The 23,308-nt window shown below is 40.3% G+C and overlaps 1 protein-coding gene across 5 annotated transcripts in view; it reads right to left on the reverse strand.

The window, feature by feature from the left end:
- Window positions 1-23,308, reverse strand: part of LOC140481346 (fibroblast growth factor 9) — a 65,750-nt gene that overhangs the window by 18,065 nt on the left and 24,377 nt on the right. For all 5 annotated transcript variants that reach the window (XM_072577387.1, XM_072577383.1, XM_072577386.1 and 2 more), the window contains exon 3: window positions 699-802. In XM_072577387.1, coding sequence (XP_072433488.1) covers window positions 699-802 — 104 coding nt within the window. The remainder of the gene's footprint in view (window positions 1-698; window positions 803-23,308) is intronic.

Consider the following 23,308-nt stretch of genomic DNA (forward strand, 5'->3'; position numbering starts at 1 on the left):
CAGTAATTTCATTTTTCATCATCATGAAGGCTTCACCTGTAGTTGGTCTTTTGGTTCCCTCAGTAGATTAAGTAAATTAGGAAGTTCCCATGAGAACTCAAATTATTAATTGGGAAGGGACAGATTTCACCGGCCAAATGATATTTTCTTACCACATTCCATTCTAGCAGATCACGCTTTAATGAAATTTTGTTAACAATGTAAGAAATGCTGAGCTATTTGCAAGTTGTAGAAACACGATGTAACAACAAAAAGTGTAGCAGAATTACATATTAGCAACAAAAGAAAGCAAAGAACAGCAATGAGAAAGTAATGTACTTTTGATTTAAAGTCGCAGTCTGTAGGTCAATAAAATGAGACACTAAAGCTTTTGTTGGTCCACAAAGGTTGGCATACATTATAAACTAAACCATGGATCATTTTGAAATACAGCCTAGATAGGCTCACAAAAAGGATACAGTGTCTTTAATGTGACAATGTAGCCTTGAAACTGTTTGCTTTGCATGTGGTTTTGGAAAAAAGAACTTTAACTTATGTTCACATTATGTTCCCATGTTGGTTGCTTGTAATTAAATACTTATTAATTTCTTTGAAATGGACAAGTAACCAAAGTTATTAAACACAATTAAATAAAATTCACTACCTGTTGCCATAGTGAAATGCATTGAAAACTACCGAAAACACAAATTTGGACTTACCGACCCATATAGCTCTCCCTTCTCATTCATTCCGAGGTAGAGTCCACTGTCTACACCACGAATGCTGACCAGGCCGACTGCTATACTAATGAATTCCAGTATACCTAATGACAATGACAATAATAATCACAAACAAGTTTTTGGTTTATTGCACAATATACACAAATGTGCAATATTAAACTCCTTTGTAAAAATGTAGAATATAAGAACTCATCAGATTATTCAGAATCATTTTTGTAATAAAACATGTAACACTCTTCCTAATCAATTGGGATAACATATAGGGCAAAAATAATTAGAGAATCAATAGTATATTGTTTGAAATACTGAGACAGTCATCAGCTCTTTAATACATTCTGCATAGAATATTCTGGCATCATGTGCAAAGAAATAGGTGCTTCAAAATATTTTACAAAGGGCAGATATCTGGAGGAAAGCAAAGAAAACGGGAGGTAATGGCCTAGTGATATTATTGCTCGACAATAGTTCCAGAAACTCAGCTAACTTCCTGAAGGAATCAGGTTCAAATTCCAGGCAAGGCAAATGGTGGAATTTGCTTTCAAACAAACATCTGGAACTGAGAACCTAATTGAAACCACTGCCGATTGTCAGGAAAAAGACATCTAGAATACTGAGGCCTGGATAGAGTGGATGTGGAGATGTTTCCACTAGTATGAGTGAAGGACTACCCTTTAGAACTGAGATGAGGAGGAAATTCTTCAGCCACAGGATGGTGCATTTGTGGAACTCATTGCCACAGGAGGAGGTGGAGGCTAAGTCATCAAGTAAATGTAAGATAGAGATAGGTATGTTCCTAATTAGTAGGGGGATCAAAGGTTACAGGTAGAAGCAGGAGAATGGAGTTGGAGTTGAGTATCAGCCATTATCAAATGGACAAGCAGAATTAATGGGCCGAATAGCCTAATTCTGCTCCTCTATCTAATGGTCTCAGATCATAGGCAGAATGTGCACTAAAACATGGCACATCCCAAAAACTGAAGAATCAGTTACTTTATTATTTCTGTCTACTTAAAAGGGACAATGTTCTGGCAGAGGAAACATTCTAAAAAGAAGGCACGAGAGGAGATGCTTTCCTGTAACCTGCCAAAGTTGGTCATTAACAGGAGATTTGCTAATAGCTTCTTATATAAAGAGAAAGCTTGATGTAATTGCATGATGTATAAAAGGACTAGGATGAACTCTGCATATATGAACTTTCAGAAGTCATTTGATATGGTGTCTCACAGGAGGAGTTTTACAAGGACTGAAGAACATAACGTGCTTCGAAAGGAAACATAGATTTAAAATGATGTCTGTAGGTCAGAAAGTAGGGATAAGTAGGCTGTCTTCAGTTTGACAATGATGTGCCCTAGAAATCTAAACCTGAAATTCTTTATGATTTCTACTTTTGCATATTACGTGGTAACATTTTATGGGTTTAAGGATGCAAAGGTGTCAACTAAAATATAATGGGGTGAATGATGAAAATGGATCATAGTAAACAAATACAGTATTAAGGATCAAGTCATCAAAAGCTGAGGTAAATGAATTATTGGGCAGGACTAGATCAACAGCAGTGCTGAGGTGGGAGAATGACCAAAGGAAATGAAATTTGATAACTGAATTGATGCAGGAGAAACAGCAGTGTGTAGTGGTAATTTTCTCTAGTACAAGAGTGATTGTCAAGATTTTTTTTCAGAGAACCATACATTTGATTCAATATAAGTGATATTGTCATTCAAGGATATGCCTGAAATTTGCAAAGAGTAAGGAGTTTCAAAAAATTGGAAGGTAGGAGGTTGCCTAATCATTTTCCTTTGAAGCATTTTGAGATGTTTTACTGGACCTAAGGTTCCAAGTTAGCTGGGACGCATCGAAGATAAAGAATTGCTCGATGCATGGGCTAAAAAAAAGGAAGACGTTTTGGATGTTTTGGCAGGCAACGCTCAAGGACGATTGATGTGCAGTATCTGTTCAATCATCAAATTTTCCTTTCATTTTGCCATTCATCCACCTCAACACTGCTGCTCACCTCACACCAACCATAAACCAGTTGATCACTCTGCAGGAAATCTCAGTTAAGCTCATGAGCATGAGCTTGAGCTTCTGATCACCTGTTATTTTAATATTTGCTACTTCCCCAAACTGAACTTTCTGTTCTCGTCCTCAGACACTATGCCAATGACGCTCAAGGCAAGATTAGCAAACAGCACAACATATTTCAATTAGACATTTCACAGCGTTCCAGACTCAATATTGTGTTCAACAATTGTAGATCATAACCTCTGTCCTTCTCCTTTGACACCAGCTGTAGGTGCTCGTTCTGCCTTGCCAGTTACGCCTTCTCCAGATAAATCTCATTTTCTTTTACCTCTCCGGTTTTTCTATTTTTTTCAAACATCCCTACAGGCGGGAAGAGACCATTCGGCCCACTGAGTCCCCACCAACCCTCCAATGAACATCCCACCCAGATCCACCCCTCCCCTCTGCCCCGGTATTTATCATGACCCAATCCACCTAACCTGCACATTTTTGGACTGTGGGAGGAAGCTGGAGTACCCAGGAGAAACCCACGCGCACGCGGGAGAATGTGCAAACTCCACACACACAGATAGATAGTCACCCAAGGCTAGAATCAAAGCCAGATCCCTGGTGCTATGAAGCAGCAGTGCTTTTTGCTGAGCCATGTGCCGCCCCTGCTCTTTGATGTCTTAGAATATTGTCCCCATCGATAATCTCTCATGCCTTCTACCCAATCACAGATTTACCCATTTAGTCTTTTCTCCACTCCCACTTAAAAGTTCTCTCATCACTAAGCACTTCCAGTTGTGATGAAGGCACTGATTCTATCTCCCTTTCTGCTAATGCTGGTAAATCTGCTAAGCTTACACAGCATTTTCTGCTTTTTTACATTGAAAATATGCTTCATTGGATTACAGACCCCGCACCTAATCTCCATTCAAGATCTAACCAACATTAAACACCAGGTCCCTGTACAGGCACAATGGAGCAAAGAAGAAGAACCTTTGTCAGTATTAAAGGCATTATATTAATAGAATTTGATATTGAATACAGATGTTGTTGAACTTTAAACAACACAATAGTATTCTTATAGTGTATTTACAATAATGAAGCATCCCAAGACACTTGACTGTAGTATTATAAAGTAAAATTTGACACTGAACCACATAAGCCAATGTTACAGCAAATGGGCAAAAGCTTGGTCAAAAAGGTAGGTTTTAAGGAGAGTTTTAGAACATAGAACATAGAACATAGAACAGTACAGCACAGAACAGGCCCTTTAGCCCACGATGTTGTGCTGACCACTGATCCTCATAAAGGAGGAATTAAAGAAAGGGAGAAATGCTTAACAAGGGAATTACAGAATATTGGGCATAGCCATCTGAAGGTACAGTCAACATCGATGAATAACTAAGTTCAGTGATGATCAAGGGGCTAGTTGAGTAAAGATACCTTTAAGAATTATGGAGCTGGAGAAGACTACTTAAATAAATGAGTGAAGCCATGAAGTGAAATGAGATTGAGAATGTTAAAATCAAGACTGTGCTTGATGGTGACATGTAGATTGCTGAGCAAAGATTGGGTGGATGTATGAGACTCGGCATTTGAAGGATATGAGTGGAATAGTTTTGGATAGCCTCAACTTTACAGAGGGTATAATATGGGAGGTTGGACAGCAGTACATTGGAATAGTCAAGCCTCGGAGTAAAAAGGCATGGATGAGAGTTTGAGCAGCAGATCAATTAAGTCAGGGGACAGTAAGACAATGTCATGGAGCTGGAAATAGGCGTTCTTAGTGATGACATAATTGTGCTTTCTGAAGCTCAGCTTGGGTTAGATATGACACACAGCTTGCAAATATCTGGCCCAATCTCTGACAGTTGCCAGGAAGAGGCTTGGAGTTGCAAACTAAGAAACAGATTTCATAGTAAAGACCCAAGGCAATATTTAATGTTTAATTAAGGTTTCTGCCCATTGTGTTCTGGATGTTAATCAAGCAGTCTGATACTTTAACAAGGATGGAGAAGTCTGGAGAGGTGGCAGTGAAGTAAAGCTGGGTGCCTTCAGTGTCCACGTGAAAACAGTACGAAGTCTCAAATGATGTTGTCAAGATGCAAATGAGGAGGGAACCAAAGCTAGATACTTGGGATCCACCTGAGCTACCATGTGGAAACAGGAAGATAATTCATTCCAAACGGGCACAATGAAACTATAAAGAGTGAAGTACACTCCATGCAGGTGGACAATGCTGGAAAGGTGTTGGAGATGAATGAATTAATACCAGCCGTGCTAGTCAAGGAGCAGGTGAAATCCAAGCCCCCTGAGAGATTCAGAAGGATTTCATAGGTAAGACAAGCAGAGATTTCATCTTAACAACTTTTAATAAAGTGCTTGAAATTCATTCATATTTTTAATAAGCTACAACTTGCATGTGGAAAGCCAAAATAATGCTTAGACCTCAAGCAACACAAAGTGAGTAATCCTGAGTCTGCATAAAGGGTAAACATCCAGTGCCTAGGCTGCTCCTGACACACTAACAACTGGTTCCCTAGCACATAGCAGACAAACAGAAAAGCTAAGGGCGCATATGAGAATGTGAGGAATGGGACAACAGAGCTTATTTTACTATACGATTCTCTTTTTGGTTTTGAAAAGGTTGAGCCATTATGTGGTTAGAGGGAGGTGCGATTTCTGCTGTGTGGTAGAGAAACAGTTGGTCTTATGGTCTTATGGTCTTATGTGTCAGGAGAGAGCCAGGCAAACGACTTCAGCAGCTGTTGGGGAGGACAATGATTTTGATTCTTTCGTTTCATTTGTGTTTAAGTAAGCTGTATTGGATAAAAAATGGAGGGGTATTGAAACACAAATGTCATCACTAAGAATAAAACTAAACAAAATTTTGTACACAAGCAGCCAACTTTTTAAAATTCAAAACTACAAAAATCAGAACTTTTCTTGACAATATATCAACTTGTTTCTTAAGACAGGCAACAATGAAACTGCAGCTCTGGAAATAATCAGTGTTACTGCAAAAAACCTGACATAAAGCAATCTAGTGTCCATTTGTCATTTTCCCACTTCAAGTGCAGTCTAGTGCAGACAACACTGAAGCCATGAAAAGAATTCAGAAATGATGCTGAAGAAAGGCCACACACACACACAAATAATCAAAATCTCTAGATATGTGTAATAAATAGTAATTGCTCCTTTCATACAAATGACTACACCTCCAGACTTTAGGATAGGTTCAGAGATACAAGAGATTCATGGCTGAAGTCCTGCATTGCTGGCAGTAGAGTGGGATTCTGGGAATTTTAGGCCATTCATTTAGGTTCTCCAGCAATTGAGAATATAAAATGATAGCCTACAGAATTTTCAACATGCATTTTCAGTAATTCATTGATTTTCCTTCTACCTCTTCTCATCAATTAGTTTAAAATGGTAGTCAAGCAGATTAATGACCAAATATGATTATTTGCTTTGTGATATTAATTGAGGAATAAATTTTGGCCAGGATTCCAAATAGCATTGGCATGCCTTTCTTCATCTCCTAGGTCCACCTCGGAGAGCAGAAGGGGCCTCGGTGTAACATTTCACCCATTTGAATGAATACAGGATGAAACTACTCGAACAATGTAGAACTCCCAAAATACAGGAAGATGTGGATCCACAGTCATCTGAGTCACGGGTGTACATCGGGGAATTAAGGGCTACGGGGAGAAGGCGGGTAAGTGGAGTTGAAGTGCCCAGCAGCCATGATTGAATGGCGGAGTGGACTCGATGGGCCGAATGGCCTTACTTCCACTCCTATGTCTTATGCTCTTATGGTCTTATGCTACAATTGCGCTATTTCCATAGTAAGCAAGAAAACAGGAACATTTTTAAAACTCTCAGAAGTGTTATAAGTATTTAAAAGTTTATAACAATTTTTAGAAGTGTCATGTGTCATGGATGACTAGAGGTATGATACCATTGTGGTTATTTTGTTGAATTAGTAACCTAGAGGCCTGGGACTGGACATTTCTACCAAGGCACATGTCTCATGTCAGGAAATTGTTAGGTCAAGTATATTTTTAAATTTGGAGAAGTAGTATGAGATGGAATCATGTCCACCAAATCTTAGGTGGCAGCAGGACAGGTGAATGCCAAAGTTAACAGTGATTTACAATTGTTGAGTGTTACAACTCAAATAAACTTGTCAAATCACATTAACTTCGTCTAATCTTATCAAAAATTCGTAGGAGCACTGTTAAGTCATTCTGAATAGTATATTTTAGTACAGTCCCAATGACTGTTATAAAACTGATAGACCGGTAACACTCAGTTTAACCTCTATCACTTTTCTTGATTAGTGGTGTTACATTTATTAACACAGAATCTGCTAGAAACAGTCCAGGATCTCGGGAATTTTGGAAAATCAAATTTTGGAATATCTATTTTCTCTGCAGCTAAACCGATTGGAACCTAAAATGTAGGCCATCAGGTGCTGGGGATTTGTCAGACTTTATTCTCATAAGTTTCTCCAATACATTTTCTCTGCTGATATTAAGAACCTTCATTTTCTTTCTCTTGTTGGCCGCAGGTTATTTGCTTTGTCGGGAGGTAATTTATGTCTTCACTATGAATTTGAAAAGAAAATATCTTTCACTGTCTCTGCCATTAGCTCATTCCCCTCTCCCACTTTCTAAGTGACCTTCCTTTTCAAGTACATTTATTTTAATCTTGTTCTTTCTATATAACAATAAAAGCTCCTGCAATCTGTTTTTGTATTCCCGGCCAATTGTTTTATTGTCTTCCTTTTTTATTATCCATACAGTGGCTTTTTGCTACTTTCTAAAACATTCCCAACATTCAGGATTACTATTATTCCTTGCAACATTGTAAACCTCTTATCTTAATCCAATACTATCTTTAACCTCCTTCATAAGCCATGGATGGACCTTTCTTGCTGAATTTTTGTTTTTTTAATGGAATATGTTTTTGTTTCCCACTGTTTATATACCACCATACCTATTAGTCTATTTACCCAATCAACTTTAGCTAATTTTCCCCTTGTCCTATTAAATCTGCTTTGTTTCCTTAAAGATTTTGTCTCTGACTATGAAATGTCAGTTTGAAACTTAACATGGAATTTGACGATATTATGATCATTATTGCCCCATGGCCATTTTAATATGCGATTACTAATTAACCTAGACTCATTGCTCAATGATGGATATAAGATAGCTTTATCCCTAGTTGATTCCACAACATATTGCTGCAGGAAACTGTCACATAGGTATTCTTCAAATTTATCTTCCAGATCACTTTTGATAATTTGCTTAGTCAATCCAAATGAAGATAAAATTAACTACAATTATTACTTTGCTTTTGTTACAAGCTGAAATAATGTTTTGATAAATGTTCTGACCAATGTTATAGCTACTGTTAGGCACCTGTAAACTACTACTCTCAGCTTTTTCTGACTTTTACCAATTCTGACCTCTACCCATACCAATCTTACTTTGCAAAATTATGAGTAAAGATCCTTTCTCACGAATGACCTGATATCGATCTTCTGTGTTAGTGTTCTCCCTCCTGCTTTTCCTTTCTGCCTGACTTGTTGTAATATTGTGTATGCTGGAACATTTATTTCTAAAACCTGTTCACTTTGTAACATTGTCTGTAATGGTGGTTAATTTAAACCATTTGTTTGTTCCACTAGTTCGACTATCTTATTGTGGATGCTTCTCGCATTCAGATTTAAAGACTTTAATTTTGTTTTGGTATGACTATCCACTGTAAAGACATCAGAACTTAATGCAGTTTATCTTTAAACTGTCTGTTCTTTTCATGTTCCACTCTACTTTTCTTTAGCCACATTGCTACGCTGCTTCACTATCTTGACCATTCTGTTTGGATTGCTAATTCACACTTCCCCTGAACCCATTACTCACCTCTGTTAGTTTAAAGCCCTATCCACACACCTGGTTATATCATCTGTCAGGAGAGGACATTTGTCCCAGTCCCATTTAAAAAGAACATAAAACAGCACAGCGCAATACAGGCCCTTCAACCCTCGATGTTGTACCGACCTATGAGACCAATCTGAAGCCCATCTAACCTACATTATTCCATTCCCATCCATATGCCTATCCAATGACCACTTAAATGCCCTTAAAGTTGGTGAGTCTACTACTGTTGCAAGAATGCATTCCATGCCCCTACTACTCTCTGAGTAAAGAAACTACCTCTGACATCTGTCCCATCATGCTAGACATCACCATCCGAGGAAAAAGGCCCTCACTGTACAAATAATCTCTCTGATTATCTGATATGTCTCAATTAAGTCACCTCCTAAGCTTCTTCTCTCTGCCGAAAACAGCCTCAAGTCCCTCAGCCTTTCCTCGTAAGACCTTCCCTCCATAACAGGCAACCCTAGTAGATCTCCTCTGAACCTTTTCCAAAGCTTCCACATCCTTCCTATAATATGGTGACTAGAACTATATGTAATACTCCAAGTGTGGCTGCACCAGAGTTTTATACAGCTGCAGCATGACCTCATGGTTCCGAAACTCAATCCCTCTACCAATAAAAGCTAACACACTGTATGCCTTCTTAACAACCCTATCAACGTGGGTGGCAACTTTCAAGGATTTATGTACCTGGACACAGAGATCTCTCTGCTCATCTACAATACCAAGAATCTTACGATTAGCCCAGTACTCTACATTCCTGTTACTCCTTCCAAAGTGAATCACCTCACACTTGTCTGCATTAAACTCCATTTGCCACCTCTCAGCCCAGCTCTGCAGCTTATCGGTGTCCCTGTGTAACCTACAACATCCTTCGCCACTATCCATATCTGCAAATTTATGATCCCATCCTTCAATGCGCTCATCCAGGTCATTTATAAAAATGGCAAACAACAGTGGACCCAAAACAGATCCTTGCGATACACCACTAGTAACTGAACTCCACTAGTAACTTAATGAACATTTAATTATATAATCTATCAGGATCTTACTCTCCTAACCTCCAGCAGTTACAACCTTAACCAGTCCAACAGTGTCTTACATAACTGAAGCAGAACCTCCCTACCTTTGCATTCAATTCCTTTACAATAAATTATACCATTTTATTAGCTTTCCTAATTACTTGATGTACCTGCATGATTCTCACACTAGAACACTCAGATCCCTCTGGATCTCAGCTCTGCAATTCTCACCATTTAGATAATACGTTTCCTTCTCATTCTTCAAGTCAAAATGGCCAGTTTCATATTTTTCACATTATATTCCATTTACCAGGTCTTTGCCTATTTACTTAACAGATGAACACTTAGCAAAACAGACACAGTTCCAACTATGCTGTTAATTTCAACATGGACCATGTTAACTGGACCCTCCCCTCTAGATCAAAGCCCATTTCCTGCCACAAGGACATGAACTTATCCCTGGCACTGGGCAGCGATACAACTTTCAGAATCCACAGAGGGGCCTGCAGAGAATAGTATCTATTTAGAGTCATGGAGATGTACAGCACAGAATCAGACCCTTCAGTCCATCTTTTCCATGCTGACCATGTATCCAACACTAATCTAGTCCCATTTGCCAGCACTTGGCCCATATCCGTCTAAACCCTTCCTATTCATATACCATCCTGATGTCTTTTAAATGTTGTCATTGTACCACCACTTCCTCTGGCAGCTCATTCCATACCTGCACCACCCACTACATGAAAAGTTTGCCCCTTAGGTCCTTGTTAAATCTTTCCCCTTTCACCTTAATCCAATGCCCTCATCCTGGGAAAAAGATTGTGTTTATTTACTCTATCCATACCTCCCATAATTTTATAAACCTCTATAAGGTCACCCTTCAGCCTCCGATGCTCCAGGCCTATTCAGACTTTCTCTATATCTCAAACCCACCAACCTTGGCAACCATCCTTGTAAATCTTTTCTGAACCAGTATGTCTCTAAATATATTGCCCCTTATCATGGGCAGCACGATGGCTCAGTGGTTCACACTGCTGCCTCACAGCACCAAGGACCTGGGTTCAATTTCAGACGACTATCTCTGTGGAGTTTGCACGTTCTCCTCATGTCTGCGTGGAGTTTCCTCTGGCTTCCTCCCACAATCCAAAGTTGTGCAGGTTAGGTGAATTGGCCATTCTAAATTGCCCGTAGTGTTCAGGGATGTGTAGGTGCATGAGTCAGGGTAAATGTAGGCAAAAGGGTCTGAGTGGGCTACTCTTTAAAGGGTCAGTGTGGACTTGTTGGGCCAAAGGGCCTGTTTCCACACAGTAAGGATTCTAATCACATTTGTATTTGCACCCCCCCCCCCCCTCCATTTGAATGGCTTCTTGCACTAAGGTGCCATAATCAGTTTGTTCCCCTTCAGTATTTGTTCTCATCCACACCACTGGTAAGCACCTCATACCTGTTTGACAAAGGATTGAGATTCCTCCATGATTACATGTCACATCCCAAAATGTCTTTGACTCATATTCACTACCTTCTGTCCCTGACCACCGATCAATGGGATCTAAGGGATGTGACTGCCTGCCAAGGGAAAAAAAAAATATGTGCAGGTAATTCTCCCTCACCCTGGTTCCCTGCAAGATCTGCAACTCAGACACTAGCTCAACAACACTTAAAGTTGCTCAAGCAGCAGACACTAACTGCAGATGTAATTGTCCTGCATAATGCAATGCATTCCACAGATTCCAACATGTTACAGTCACATCACACCATCATCCCTGCCTTTATGTCTACACTTACTTAATTAGGCAATTATTTAATTTAGTTAGCGATTGATATAGTAAATTAAGGTCTCCTAGCTTGCAAACAAAAGAAAATCCAACAGCTACTGACATTGAGTTGTCCTGATTTAGCACTTGATTCACAAAGCTTAGGTCACCCTATCTTCCTAAAGCAAAGCTCACAATAGCTGTTGATCATAGGAACAACATCAACTCCAAATTTCAGTGAGGAGTTCACATTAATGTAATTACTAAAACGACAGTCCTGTAAGTATATTTAAGCACACTATCGATCTAATTTTAGTTCTAGTTGTGATTGAAGTCTTAACTTTGAACTTTACTCCTCAGACAAGTGAATTCAATCAGTGTTTAGGGTAAGTTAATTGACCATTTTTATTGCTATGTTATTGTAACTGATTATAAATTCAAAAATAGAAATTGCTCGGAAAATTCAGCAGGTCTGGCAGCATCTGTGGAGATAAAGTTGAGTTAACGTTTCAGTGACCCTTCTTCAGAATTGATTGTCGTTACCTTAACTCTGTTAATTCTGCGTTAGCTTCTGAAATGAAACTTTCCCTCCACAGATGCTGCCAGATCTGATGTGTTTCCCCACAATTCCTGTTTTATTTCCAAAATCTGCAGTTCTTTAATTATTCAAATTGTTCATTGTAGGCAGTTGGTTTGCAGCTGCTCACCTCCTATTTCATTTGTACTTTCCTTAACCCTTCAGGTCTAATTTGCAGCAATCTATGAAAAGTGGCAGGCGAGTGAAGCATATTGCAACCTCAAGAAGTGGCTGAAGGGACATGGGAAATAGGAGATAATTGGCCCTTTGAGCTTGCATCAAAATTCAGCACAATCATGGCTGATCCTTTGCCTGAACTCCATTTTGCCTCCCACTCCTCACCTCCCTCAATTCACTTATAGATCACATGACCATCAACTGTCTCTAGTAGTGCTCTTAGTTTATATATTTGTCATATACATACTGTACAATATGTGACAGATACAATTAATCATTTTGATTTTCATAATTCAAATTAATATTTTTTCGAAGTAGAAGAGTCTCCTTGATTTGATTTACGAAGGCTCTGTTTATGGCTTGAAGCCCTATTAATGGGATATGTAGATTAGAAAATCCAGCATTTCCTTTGTGTGAGTATTCACATCACTACCGATTTCTCAATTGCTGGTGATGCTGCACTGTGTAAATGTACATTATTTAAACAGATTATTTACAACAGCTCTCAACCAAATTCTCCTAATTTGAGTATTGACTCACCCATAATATCCTCAAAAAAGGAACATATGTGAGTTTGGTGATTGTTCAAGCACCGTTTTTCAATTCCTGTCAGCAGTTTTCTTTATTACATTATTAATTGTAGCTTCCTCCTACATTTATTCACTCACTTCATGTTGATGTTCTACTTGCCAATATTATTCTTCATTGTTCTTGACTAATGTTGAATGTATCATATGAAGTCAAAATGATGGATACTTATTTTCCAGCATCCTCTGAGGCAGACAGCTGCCATTACTTTTCTCCTGATGCCAAGATGCTTTTCCATATCTGAAGCCAGTAAACTCATTGAGGTGCATCTCCTCATTGTGGTTTCTACCTGTGCCTTTATGAATGGACCACCTACCACAGAAGGATCTCTCACTATTCAACATCAAGATGTTCTGTACCATGGTGGACAACTAGTAACCTTTCTATCATTATTGCAAATTTCTCTTTAATAAGGAAGTTGAAGTTGACGTTTCAGGTCAAGACCATTCATCAGGATTGGGGAGGGGGAAGGGTGGGGCTGCAGGGAAAAGTAGGTGGAATAGTGATAGTGAATGCAGGTAGAGGGTTGTTATGATAGGTCAGTGGGAAGGAAGATAGACAAGTAAGATAAGGTCAAGATAAGGTCAAGGAGGGGGGAGGATAGTAAGGGCTGGACATGGGATGATGTTGGGGGTGGGAGGATAGTGAAGCTAGTGAGGCAGGAGGTGGAATGGGAGCGAGAAGACAGGCCTGGAAAGGGAGCCATGGGATGGGTGGAAAGGTTATTTGAAATTACAGAACTCAATGTTAAGACCTCCGGGCTGTAGGCTGCCTAGGCAGAAGATGATGTGTTGTTCCTCCAATTTGTGGTCTGATTCACTGCGGCAATGAAGGAGGCTGAGGATGGACATGTTAGAGGGGGAATGGGAGGGGGAATTGAAATGGGCAGTGACCAGGAGGTCAGGCTGCTCCTCCACTTGCCACAGTGAATCGGACCAGAAATTGGAGGAACAACACTTTACTTTCTGCCTAGGCAGCCTGCAGCCCGCAGGACTTAACATTGAGTTCTCCAACTTCAAATAACCTTTCCACCTATCCCTCTAGCTCTCTTTCCAGCCCCACCTCCTCTCTTCCATTCTACTTCCTGCCTCACTAGCTTCACTATCTCCCCAACTCCAACCTTATCCCAGGTCCAGCCCTTACTCTCTTCCGTGCCTCCTTGACCTTACCTTACCTGTCCATTTTCTGCTTTAGTTCCTGTCAGCTTCCACCTATCACTATCCCACCTATCTTTCCCCCAGCCCCAACCCTCTCCCTCTATTTATTTCCGAGCTCCCTGCCCCCTCCCCAAACCTGATTAAAGATCCCAACCCAAAATGTTGATTTCTCCACGTCCCGATGCTGCCCTGGCTTGCTGTATTCTTCCAACCTCCTGTTTGTCTACTTTGGATTCCAGCATCTGCAGTTTTTTTTGTCTCTAATGCAGTTCTTTATGAGTTGTTTGTTAGATTTCCCACTCTCTAGCCAAGTATGTTTCTGTCCAAGTTCTCTGCGAAGTTATTTATGAGACTATAGCTTATGCAAATTGGCAAGAGTTACTCTGATTAAAAGATTTAGTGTGTCTCACTCTCTGGACTGCCAGTATGTAAGGCTGCATAATGGCTGTTTCAACACTATTACTGAAATGCTTGAAAATTTGGTGTATCTTCTTTTCCTCCTCATATGATACCCATTCTGTTGCCTATCTAAGATTGCCAACTTAAAATGATTTTTGTTGTCAATTTATGTACAGAGATAATCTCACCAGAAATTGGTTCAGACTTTAATCTTACTTCACTCAGGATGCTGACAATCAATGGAAGAGAAAGCCTCTGAGACCTCACTGTAATTTGACCCATAGGGGATACTTTTAAGCTTAAGTCTCAAATTGAATGGATTGGGTGACAACCGTATGCCATTCCATCATTTATACAGAAACTATTGGAGTTTACAACAGCAAAAGGAAGCCACTCATTCAGTCCACCATATATATGAGTAACTGACGACTACAATTATTTATCCTCTTACCTTCCTCTTTGTCAAATAGTAACTTATTTTTTCCCTTAAAAGGTTACATGATTGCTGCCTCAATTACTTACTGTGGCAAAGCATTCTATTCTGTATCCTCTCCCACTGCTCTCTAGGTGACAACTTTAAACTGATGGGCCCTTTTCAATGATTACCCATCCAAAAGGAGTTAATCTTTCTCTATTTACCCAATTAAGTTGCTTTATTAATTTGAAAACCTCTAATACATTCCATCTTGGTTGTTCCCACACCAGTAGAAACGACATCTCAAGTTCTTCCTCACAATTAGTTTTGTATTTTGGGATCATCTCTTGTGAATCTGGATTAAACATTCTCTCTGGCTCAAAGCCTTATCTCCATATGGACTGACTAAAATTGCACACAGGCCACTCATCAGCAGCAATCACTCTGTAACGAGTATTATTGTCCACCTATGTCACTGGCCATGGGGCCTTGTAAATGATGAACCTGATCCTAGAACCGCATCTCCAAATATATAATAGGCAAGTATGTCCACAAGTTGGAAGTGATCCAAAGCCTTGAGATTGTTGGTATTCCTTTTTCCAGTTCCTTATCCATCCTTCCTCTTGCTGACGGGTATTCTCAAAGTATTGTGTCCTTTCTTACGCGAGTTTCCTCCAAGTTGGTTTCTTCTGAATGATGGCTCTCATGCATTGACACCTACTTTGTATTTTTTGGGGGAAGCCTTCAGAGAGTCTTTAAAACATTTCCTTCCTTCTCTTCTCATATGAGTGCCTGCCTTGAGCTGGCCAAAGATGATCAGAACTCAGGCATCCTCAGCACTTGGCCAGACCAGCAGAGTTAGTTTTGGATGATCATGGCTTCGATGCTGGTGCTAGTAATGGCTTCAAGGGTGCTGATGTCAGTACACTGTCCTCCCAGCTGATGTGGAGAATCTGAAGTACAAGGTTTATGGTATTTCTCAAGGGTCTTGAGATGGCATCTATATGTAGTCAAAGATTCAAATCCATATAGAACGATCGGTAAGTTGACTGCCTTATACATAAGGATCTTGGTATCAGCACAGATATCACAGACACCAAAGACTCTTGTCCTTAGGTATATAAAGGTGATAGTCACAGATTGGATGGGATGCTGAATCTCTACACTGATGTTAACCTTAGATGAGAAGTAGCTTCCCAGGTAATGGAGATGCTCCACATTTGGTAGGATCTCTCTGATGATCTTAATGGAGGGATGAACTCAAACTTTACCTGGGACAGGATTGGTAAAGAGTTGGGATCTACCTGAGATGGAGATTAAGGCCAATACTTAAGTGAGGCTTTAAGATTCTGTTTTGAGAGAGCAGAGATGACATTGCTATCCACATGCCGAAATTCCACAAGTGAAGTCAATGCCATTTTCTTCATGTACTTCAACTGGCTGAGGTTGCACATGAGACTGATCCCCAATAACCACCGCCATCTTCCTTTGTACTAGGTATGATTCTAACAAGTGGAGAGATCACAAGCGATGAGACTGGGTTGATGCAAAAAACGTAAGAAGATTTTTGAATGTATTGCCAGGATATTTAAATGTAAAGCACGCAATATTTCATCTGGTTGCATCTTATCTAGAACATCATGGGCAGACATGATTCTCTGGCACGGTGGCTCAGTGGTTAGCACTGTTACTTCACAGTGCCAGAGACCCGGGTTCAATTCCTGCCTCAGGCAACTGTCTGTGTGGAGTTTATACATTCTCCCTGTGTCTGTGTGGGTTTCCTCCAGGTGCTCCGGCTTCCTCCCATAGTCCAAAGATGTGCGGATTAGGTGAATTGGCCATGCTAAATTGCCCATAGTGTTAGGTGCAGAGGTAAATGTAGGGAAATGGATTTGGATGGGTTGCTCTTCGGCGGGTCAGTGTGGACTTGTTGGGCCAAAGAGCCTGTGTCCACACTGTAGGGATATTAATCTAATCTAATATAGTGCTTATGGAAAACTCAGAAGCAGGGCCATTAAGTTAATGGCCTGGATTTTGCATTTGTAATTTGTTTTTATTTTTGCTTGGAATGTGGGCATCATAGGCAAGGCAAGTATTTGTTGCCCATCCCTAATTGTCCTTGAATGGAGTAGCTTGAAAGGACCTTTCACAGGCAAGCTCAAAGTCAACTACATTACTCTAACTCTGCAGTCACATGTAGGCTAGACCAGGTAATGATGGCAGATTTCCTTCCCTCAAGGGCAGTAGTGAACTGAAAGGAATATTATGACAATTAGCAAGTTTATATGGTCATTACTAGACCAGCTGACAATTCTAAGTTTAATTGAATTTACAAATCCCACCAGGGTGGCATTGTGTCTCAGTGGTTAGCACTGCTGCCTAACAGCACCAGGGACCCGGGTTCAATTCCAGCCTCGGGTGACTTTGTGGAGTTTGCACATTCTCCCCATGTCTGCATGGGTTTTCTCCCACAATCCAAAGATGTGCAGGCCAGGTGAATTTGCCATGCTAAATTACCCATTGTATTCAGGGATGGGTGGGTAAAGTGCGTTAGTTAGGTGTTAAAGTAGAGTAATAGGTTCGGGGAATGGGTCTGGGTAGGCTACTCTTTAGAGGGTTGGTCTGGACTTGTTGGGCCGAAGGGCTTGTTTCTGCCAGGGTGAGATATAAATCCATGTCCCGTAGCATTAGCTCAAATATCTGGATTCATTACTAGTGCAGTGCCATAATGCCACCAGCCCCATAATAATAAAGCTGTTGCAGCTTGCCACCGTTACAACTATTACACTGGCATTCTGACAGCTACAGCTGTATCTTAAACACAGAAATTCAGGAGATTCTCTCAGTTATTCCCTGCTTCTGCACAATGTACATTTCTGAAATCCTCACTGATACAAATCTTTAGAAATCATTTGACTTAAATTGTTCTTGAACCTTTTATACATTCACCTCATTGTAAAAACCCTGGGAACGTTACATGTCAAGGGGCAATTGTTAGATTATTCTTGTTGGAGGTGGTCATTGCTTGGCACTTGTGTGGCACAAATGTTATTTGCCATTTATCTGATTAAGCCTGAATAACATTCAGGTCTTGCTCTATACAGACACAGACTGCTTCAGTATCTGAGCACTTGTGAATGTGCAATGTTCAGCACCAGTGAATAGCCCCACATACGATGGAGAGAAGGTCACTGATGAAGTGGTTGAAGATAGGTGGGCCTGGACACTACCTTGAGGAACTCCCGCAGAAAGGTCCTGGAACTGAGATGACTGTCCTCCAACAACCACAACTATTTTCCTATGTGCTAGATATGACTCCAACCATGTTCCACTCTCACTGATTCTATTTCAGACAGAGGATCCTCAACAATGGTTTCTCTTCTTAGGTCTGCACTTCATGTTCCACTAGCTTCCATTCTCGGTTTCCTCACCTTCATTACGTTCTGAGTCAATATCCAAATATGGTCAGCTCTAATATATATATCACAGTATTATCCAGCTTGATCTCTCTGCTATCTCCATTGACTCTTCCACAACCTCCAAGAGTCAAACTGTTCACCGGACATCCAGTCTTCAGTGAATCATACCTTCCTAAAGCTAAACTTTGGAAAAAGTAGAGGTATGATCTTCAGGGACCAATGCAATTTTCATATCATCAGCACTGGTTTCAGAACCCTTTGTGGCCAATGTCTCATGCTGAAACAACCTGCCTACAATGTTAGCATTGCCTCCACAACCATCCAATCAGAAAAGCCTGCTGCTTCCACCTCTAAGTCATCTCCTTGCTCCATCCTCAGCTGTCACTGGAACGTTTCACCATGCCATTATGAGACAGTGGTGACTCTGGAGTCCTCTACTTCAGAGGCTATAGAAGTTCAAACATTGAGCACATTCAAGACAAGATAAAATGGGGCTTCTGGATGCTAATAACATTAAGGAATAAGAGGAAAGTGGGGAAGAATGGAGTATAAGCACAGAATTGGACATTATCTGTTTAATGGCAGAGTGGGCTCATAAGCTAATGATCTGAGCTGCTCCTACTTCGTACATGTCTATTTTCCTATGAGGAGATTTTTTTTCTCTCAGAGCATTCATAGATTCCTGAATTTTCATCACAAACTGCTGTGAATGTATAGCCACTAACAATTTTTAAGATTGTGTTGGATATATCCTTGATTGACATGTGAGTCAAAGTGTATTGAGAGTAGGCAAGAAAGTAGAGCTGAAATTACAATCAGTGGAGCAAGCTCAAGAGCCAAATATCATTAGCCTACTCCTAATTCACATGTTCTTACATCCCTATCACCTAAAGACTATTGCTTTTCTTCAGCAATTTTACATTTACTATCTTTAAACATCAACTAATTTGAATCTTAGTTACCTGTATCCAAGACCCCAAAACTTAAAAGTTGCGTTTACGATGGTTATTCAATGGTCTTGCTCCTATCTGCCAAAGTAGCTACCTTAACCTCACAAAACCTTAATATTTGATGTCCTTCTATCTGTGACTTTTTTAGTTCCCCTCCCGTTTAATAACACACCCAGCCAGCTAGATCTCAATCTGTAGATTTCCCTCCTTAAATCACCCTCTCTCTCTGCAACCTTCTGCTTCTTTTTGACATTTAAAATCATAAATAAAATCAACTTTTAGTTATTATTATGTTACATGGACTATGCCACAACCTCCAGTAGTATTTACAAATTAAAAAGGATTGAAAAATTGTGGTCAATGTCCCTGCTGGCTCTTCTGCTTTGACAGATGGTAATGAACATAATCAGAGCCCAGTTTTTTTAAATCTATTTTGAGGTCGACCACTGCTTTTGGAAGCCAATCCTTTTCTACAGGAATCTCTAACAATTGTTCTATATCCTCACCACTACACCTCCAACAGAATTTATGAAAACAAATACCTATTTTTTAAATTTAATCTCCATCATATTTCCAATTAGATTTTCTCCTCCATCCACAAATAGCCAAACCATCTTCTTAACTATTACTTTAATAAGCAGATAAAATCCTTCATATTTCATTTATATTTCCTGCTAGACATTCTCTATCCTCCTTTCTCGGTGTGTTTATCCCCCTTTCCACCTCTCTCCTTATTTCTCATTATTTGATATGTAATTCTTTTATGATTAGTCTTGATTTTAAGCTTCAGTCTAATTTAGTTCCTTTATATGTCCACAGAATATATTCTCTGATGCATCTTTTTTATCTCATAGCATGATATTTATACTTCCTATATTTGTATTTGAAGATTTGCCACTGCTTATCTATTGTCCCATTCACTTACTCTTCAATCCTGGTAATTTGGCTCAAATTCATTATCTCACTGAACTATAACTGTATTTTATATACTTTATACTTACTATAATTTTTTGCTTTAAAGTGTAATGCTTCTTTCATCGCTTTTTAATTATCAGGTTGTGATGTATCAATCAGTTTCAAATTAAACCTCTGTGTCACTTATGTTTGTCTTCATCCATCAGCACTCAATCTATTAATCGCCATAGCCTCTAATATTTGGGGCTCTACAAATAATAAGTTGCATGTCATTGGCTAGGCATGTCTAAGGTGAAGAAACTTATTGGCACTTTGGGCAGAATTTAATGTGGGTGACAGGGGTCCCATCATTGACAGCAAAACCTAGTGATATACCCACTGACTCAATCTACAGGAGCCTCAGCGCAAGTTGCTAGTTGGCACCAGGGCACACTGGCTCACTTGAGGTTATTAAATCATGGAGTCCTCTACTGTGGAGCAAATATCCTGCTCCCTAGAGCTGCCAACCCAACAGAAGTCAGCAGGTGGTGGAATGTTACTGGTACTGTTACTGGGTTGGTAATCCAGCAACGCTGACTAATTGTAGGGAACATGGTTTCAAATCCCACCATGTAGCTGGTGAACTTTTAGTTCAATTAAAAACTTGTAATTAAAGAAAGCTGGACTAATGGTAAGCATTTGTCAATTGTTGTAAACCTGTGTGGTTCACTCATGTCCTTTAGGACAGGAAAACTCCCTGGTCTGGCCTATATATGACTTCAGATCCACAGCAATTCACTGCCCTCTGAAATGGCCTTAGCAAGCCACTCCGATCAAGAGGCAATTAGGAATGGGCAATAAATGCTGGCCCAGCTAATGACACCCAGGTCCAATATACACACTTAAAAAAGACCCTGCAGCCCAGAGAGCAGGGAGGAAGTCATTTTTTTAAAGACAGAGTAAGCTAGACAAGTGAGTCAAAAGTTATTGGGGGATAGGCGGGAAGATGGAATCGGGACCACAGAGGAATCAGCCATGATCTTATTGAATAACAGTACAGGCTTGAATGTTCAAATGGCCAACTCCAGCTCTGAATGTTTGTAGTACTGGCAGTGGCAGTGAAAGCAGAGCTCATTGACAGCATTGAGGTCAACTAGACCAAACCAGAAGGGCAGGGTTTCAGCGTCTAGACAGAGGTAGGTGGGACATTACAGGGGACAGTGGGGACTGCGGGGGTGGGAGGATGCTGACTGAGGCTGCAGGAAGACAGGGGACGAAAAGAAGAGTGACAGTGTTGAGGGTATGAGTGGTGACTTTCTGTGGGTCCTCCATCTCCGGTGCAGGGCCCCTCAAAAGTGGTTCCATGGACCTTCCAAGAAGTCAGCTGATAAACTCGACAGTCTCCCTGGCTGGGGAGTTCCCTGGGCTCAACTGACCTCTAGGTGAGTAGGCTGCCAACTGGTGGTCGTTAGAAATAATTTTTTGAGGTGCTAAGCAAATTAACAAAGGACTTGAGACCACAACTACTCAGTTCCCACAATTAAACAGCCTGTCAACATATGAAGGATGAATGATTTTAATTTTCTCACCCTGCATCTGTTGTGTGTGATATCCAGTTAGAATGAAAGTCATTGTACATTAATGATCTAGACAAGGGAATTGAAGTAATTGTTGCTATGTTTGCAGATGGCAAACATAGGTGAAGGGATGGGTAGGGTTGAGGAAGCTAGGAGGTTGTAGAAAGAGTTGGACAGACTAGGAGAGTGGGCAAAGAAGTGACAAATTGAATAGAATATAGGAAAGTATGAGGTCATGCACTTCAGCAGGATGAATGAAGAAGTAGGCAACTATTTTCTAAATAGGAAAAGACTTCAGAAATCTGAAGCATAGAGGGACTTTAGAGTCCTAGCTCAGGATTATGTTAAGGGTAACATGCAGGTTAAATTGGCAGTTCGCAAGGCAAATGCAATGTTAGTGTTCATTTCAAGACATCTAGAATACATGAGCAGAGATGAACTGAGGCTGTATAAGGTTCTGGTCAGGCCACATTTGGAATATTGTAAGTAGTTCTGGACTCTGTATCTAAGGAAGGACGTGCTGGCCTTGTAGGGGATGCACAGGAGGTTTACGAGAATTATCCTGGGGATGAAAGGCTTACCATATGAACAGCAGTTGAGGATTGTAGGTCTCTACTAGATGGGATTTAGAAGGATTTAGTGGTGGTGGTGGTAATGGTGGGGGAGGAGGGGGACATCTGATCAAAACTTACAGAACACTGAGAGCCTTGGATAGAGTGGATGTGGACAAGATGTTTCCACAGGTTGGAGAGACTAGGCCCAGGGGCATAGCCTCTGAATGAAAGGATGGCCCTTTGGAACTGAGATGAGGAGGAATTACTTTATCCAGAGGGAGGTGAATGTGTTGAACACATTGTCACAGAAGATGGAGAGGCCAAGTCATTCAGCGCATCTTTTAAGGTAGAGGTAGATAGGTTCTTAATTAGTAAGGAATCAAGGATTATGGGGGGAAGGCAGAAGAATAGGGTTGAAAAACACATCAGCCATGATTGAATGGTAGAGCAGACTTGATGGGCAGAATAGCCTAAATCCTCTCCTAAATATTATGCTCTTATGACCTAACTGTGAAGAGACAACATCGGCACAACATTGTGGGCCAAAGGGCCAGTTCTGTGCTGTACTTTTCTACGTTCTATGTTCTATGTTCTTCATGGGAGGACAGTGGGATAGATTCTGTAAATCCCTTTTTTAGATTAGAATCAGTCTAAACTTTGAGGCACAGAGAGCCTCACACAGGGCACCTCACACCTCAATATATTATCTGGGCCAATATGGCACCTATTGTTAAGGTTCACTTGAGAATGTAATTTTTAAAAGTTCTGGGATTTACATATGAAAGAACTGAAACCAACATGGTCATTCTGAAAGATGAGAGACGTAACAAGCAATCTAGATGTTTTCAATACATAATTTCAGTTACATCACACTGTAAACCTTTGCTATAAATTCTGTACCTCCTGATCTTATACTCCACAACCATCTGATGAAGGAGCAGCGCTCTGAAAGCTAGTGCTTCCAAATAAACCTGTTGAACAATAACCTAGTGTTGTGTGATTTTTAACTTTGTACACCCAGTGCAACACTGGCACCTCCAAATCTAAACTCCAAGGTTACTTTGGACAATAGTTCAGCATTAATTGGGCAGCAAGCTCACCATAATCCATGAACACATGTTACAAGCCCCGTTAACCTACAGGACCAACTG

This window comes from Chiloscyllium punctatum, chromosome 9, assembly GCF_047496795.1.
Source record: "Chiloscyllium punctatum isolate Juve2018m chromosome 9, sChiPun1.3, whole genome shotgun sequence".
In the NCBI taxonomy this organism is placed as follows: domain Eukaryota; kingdom Metazoa; phylum Chordata; class Chondrichthyes; order Orectolobiformes; family Hemiscylliidae; genus Chiloscyllium; species Chiloscyllium punctatum.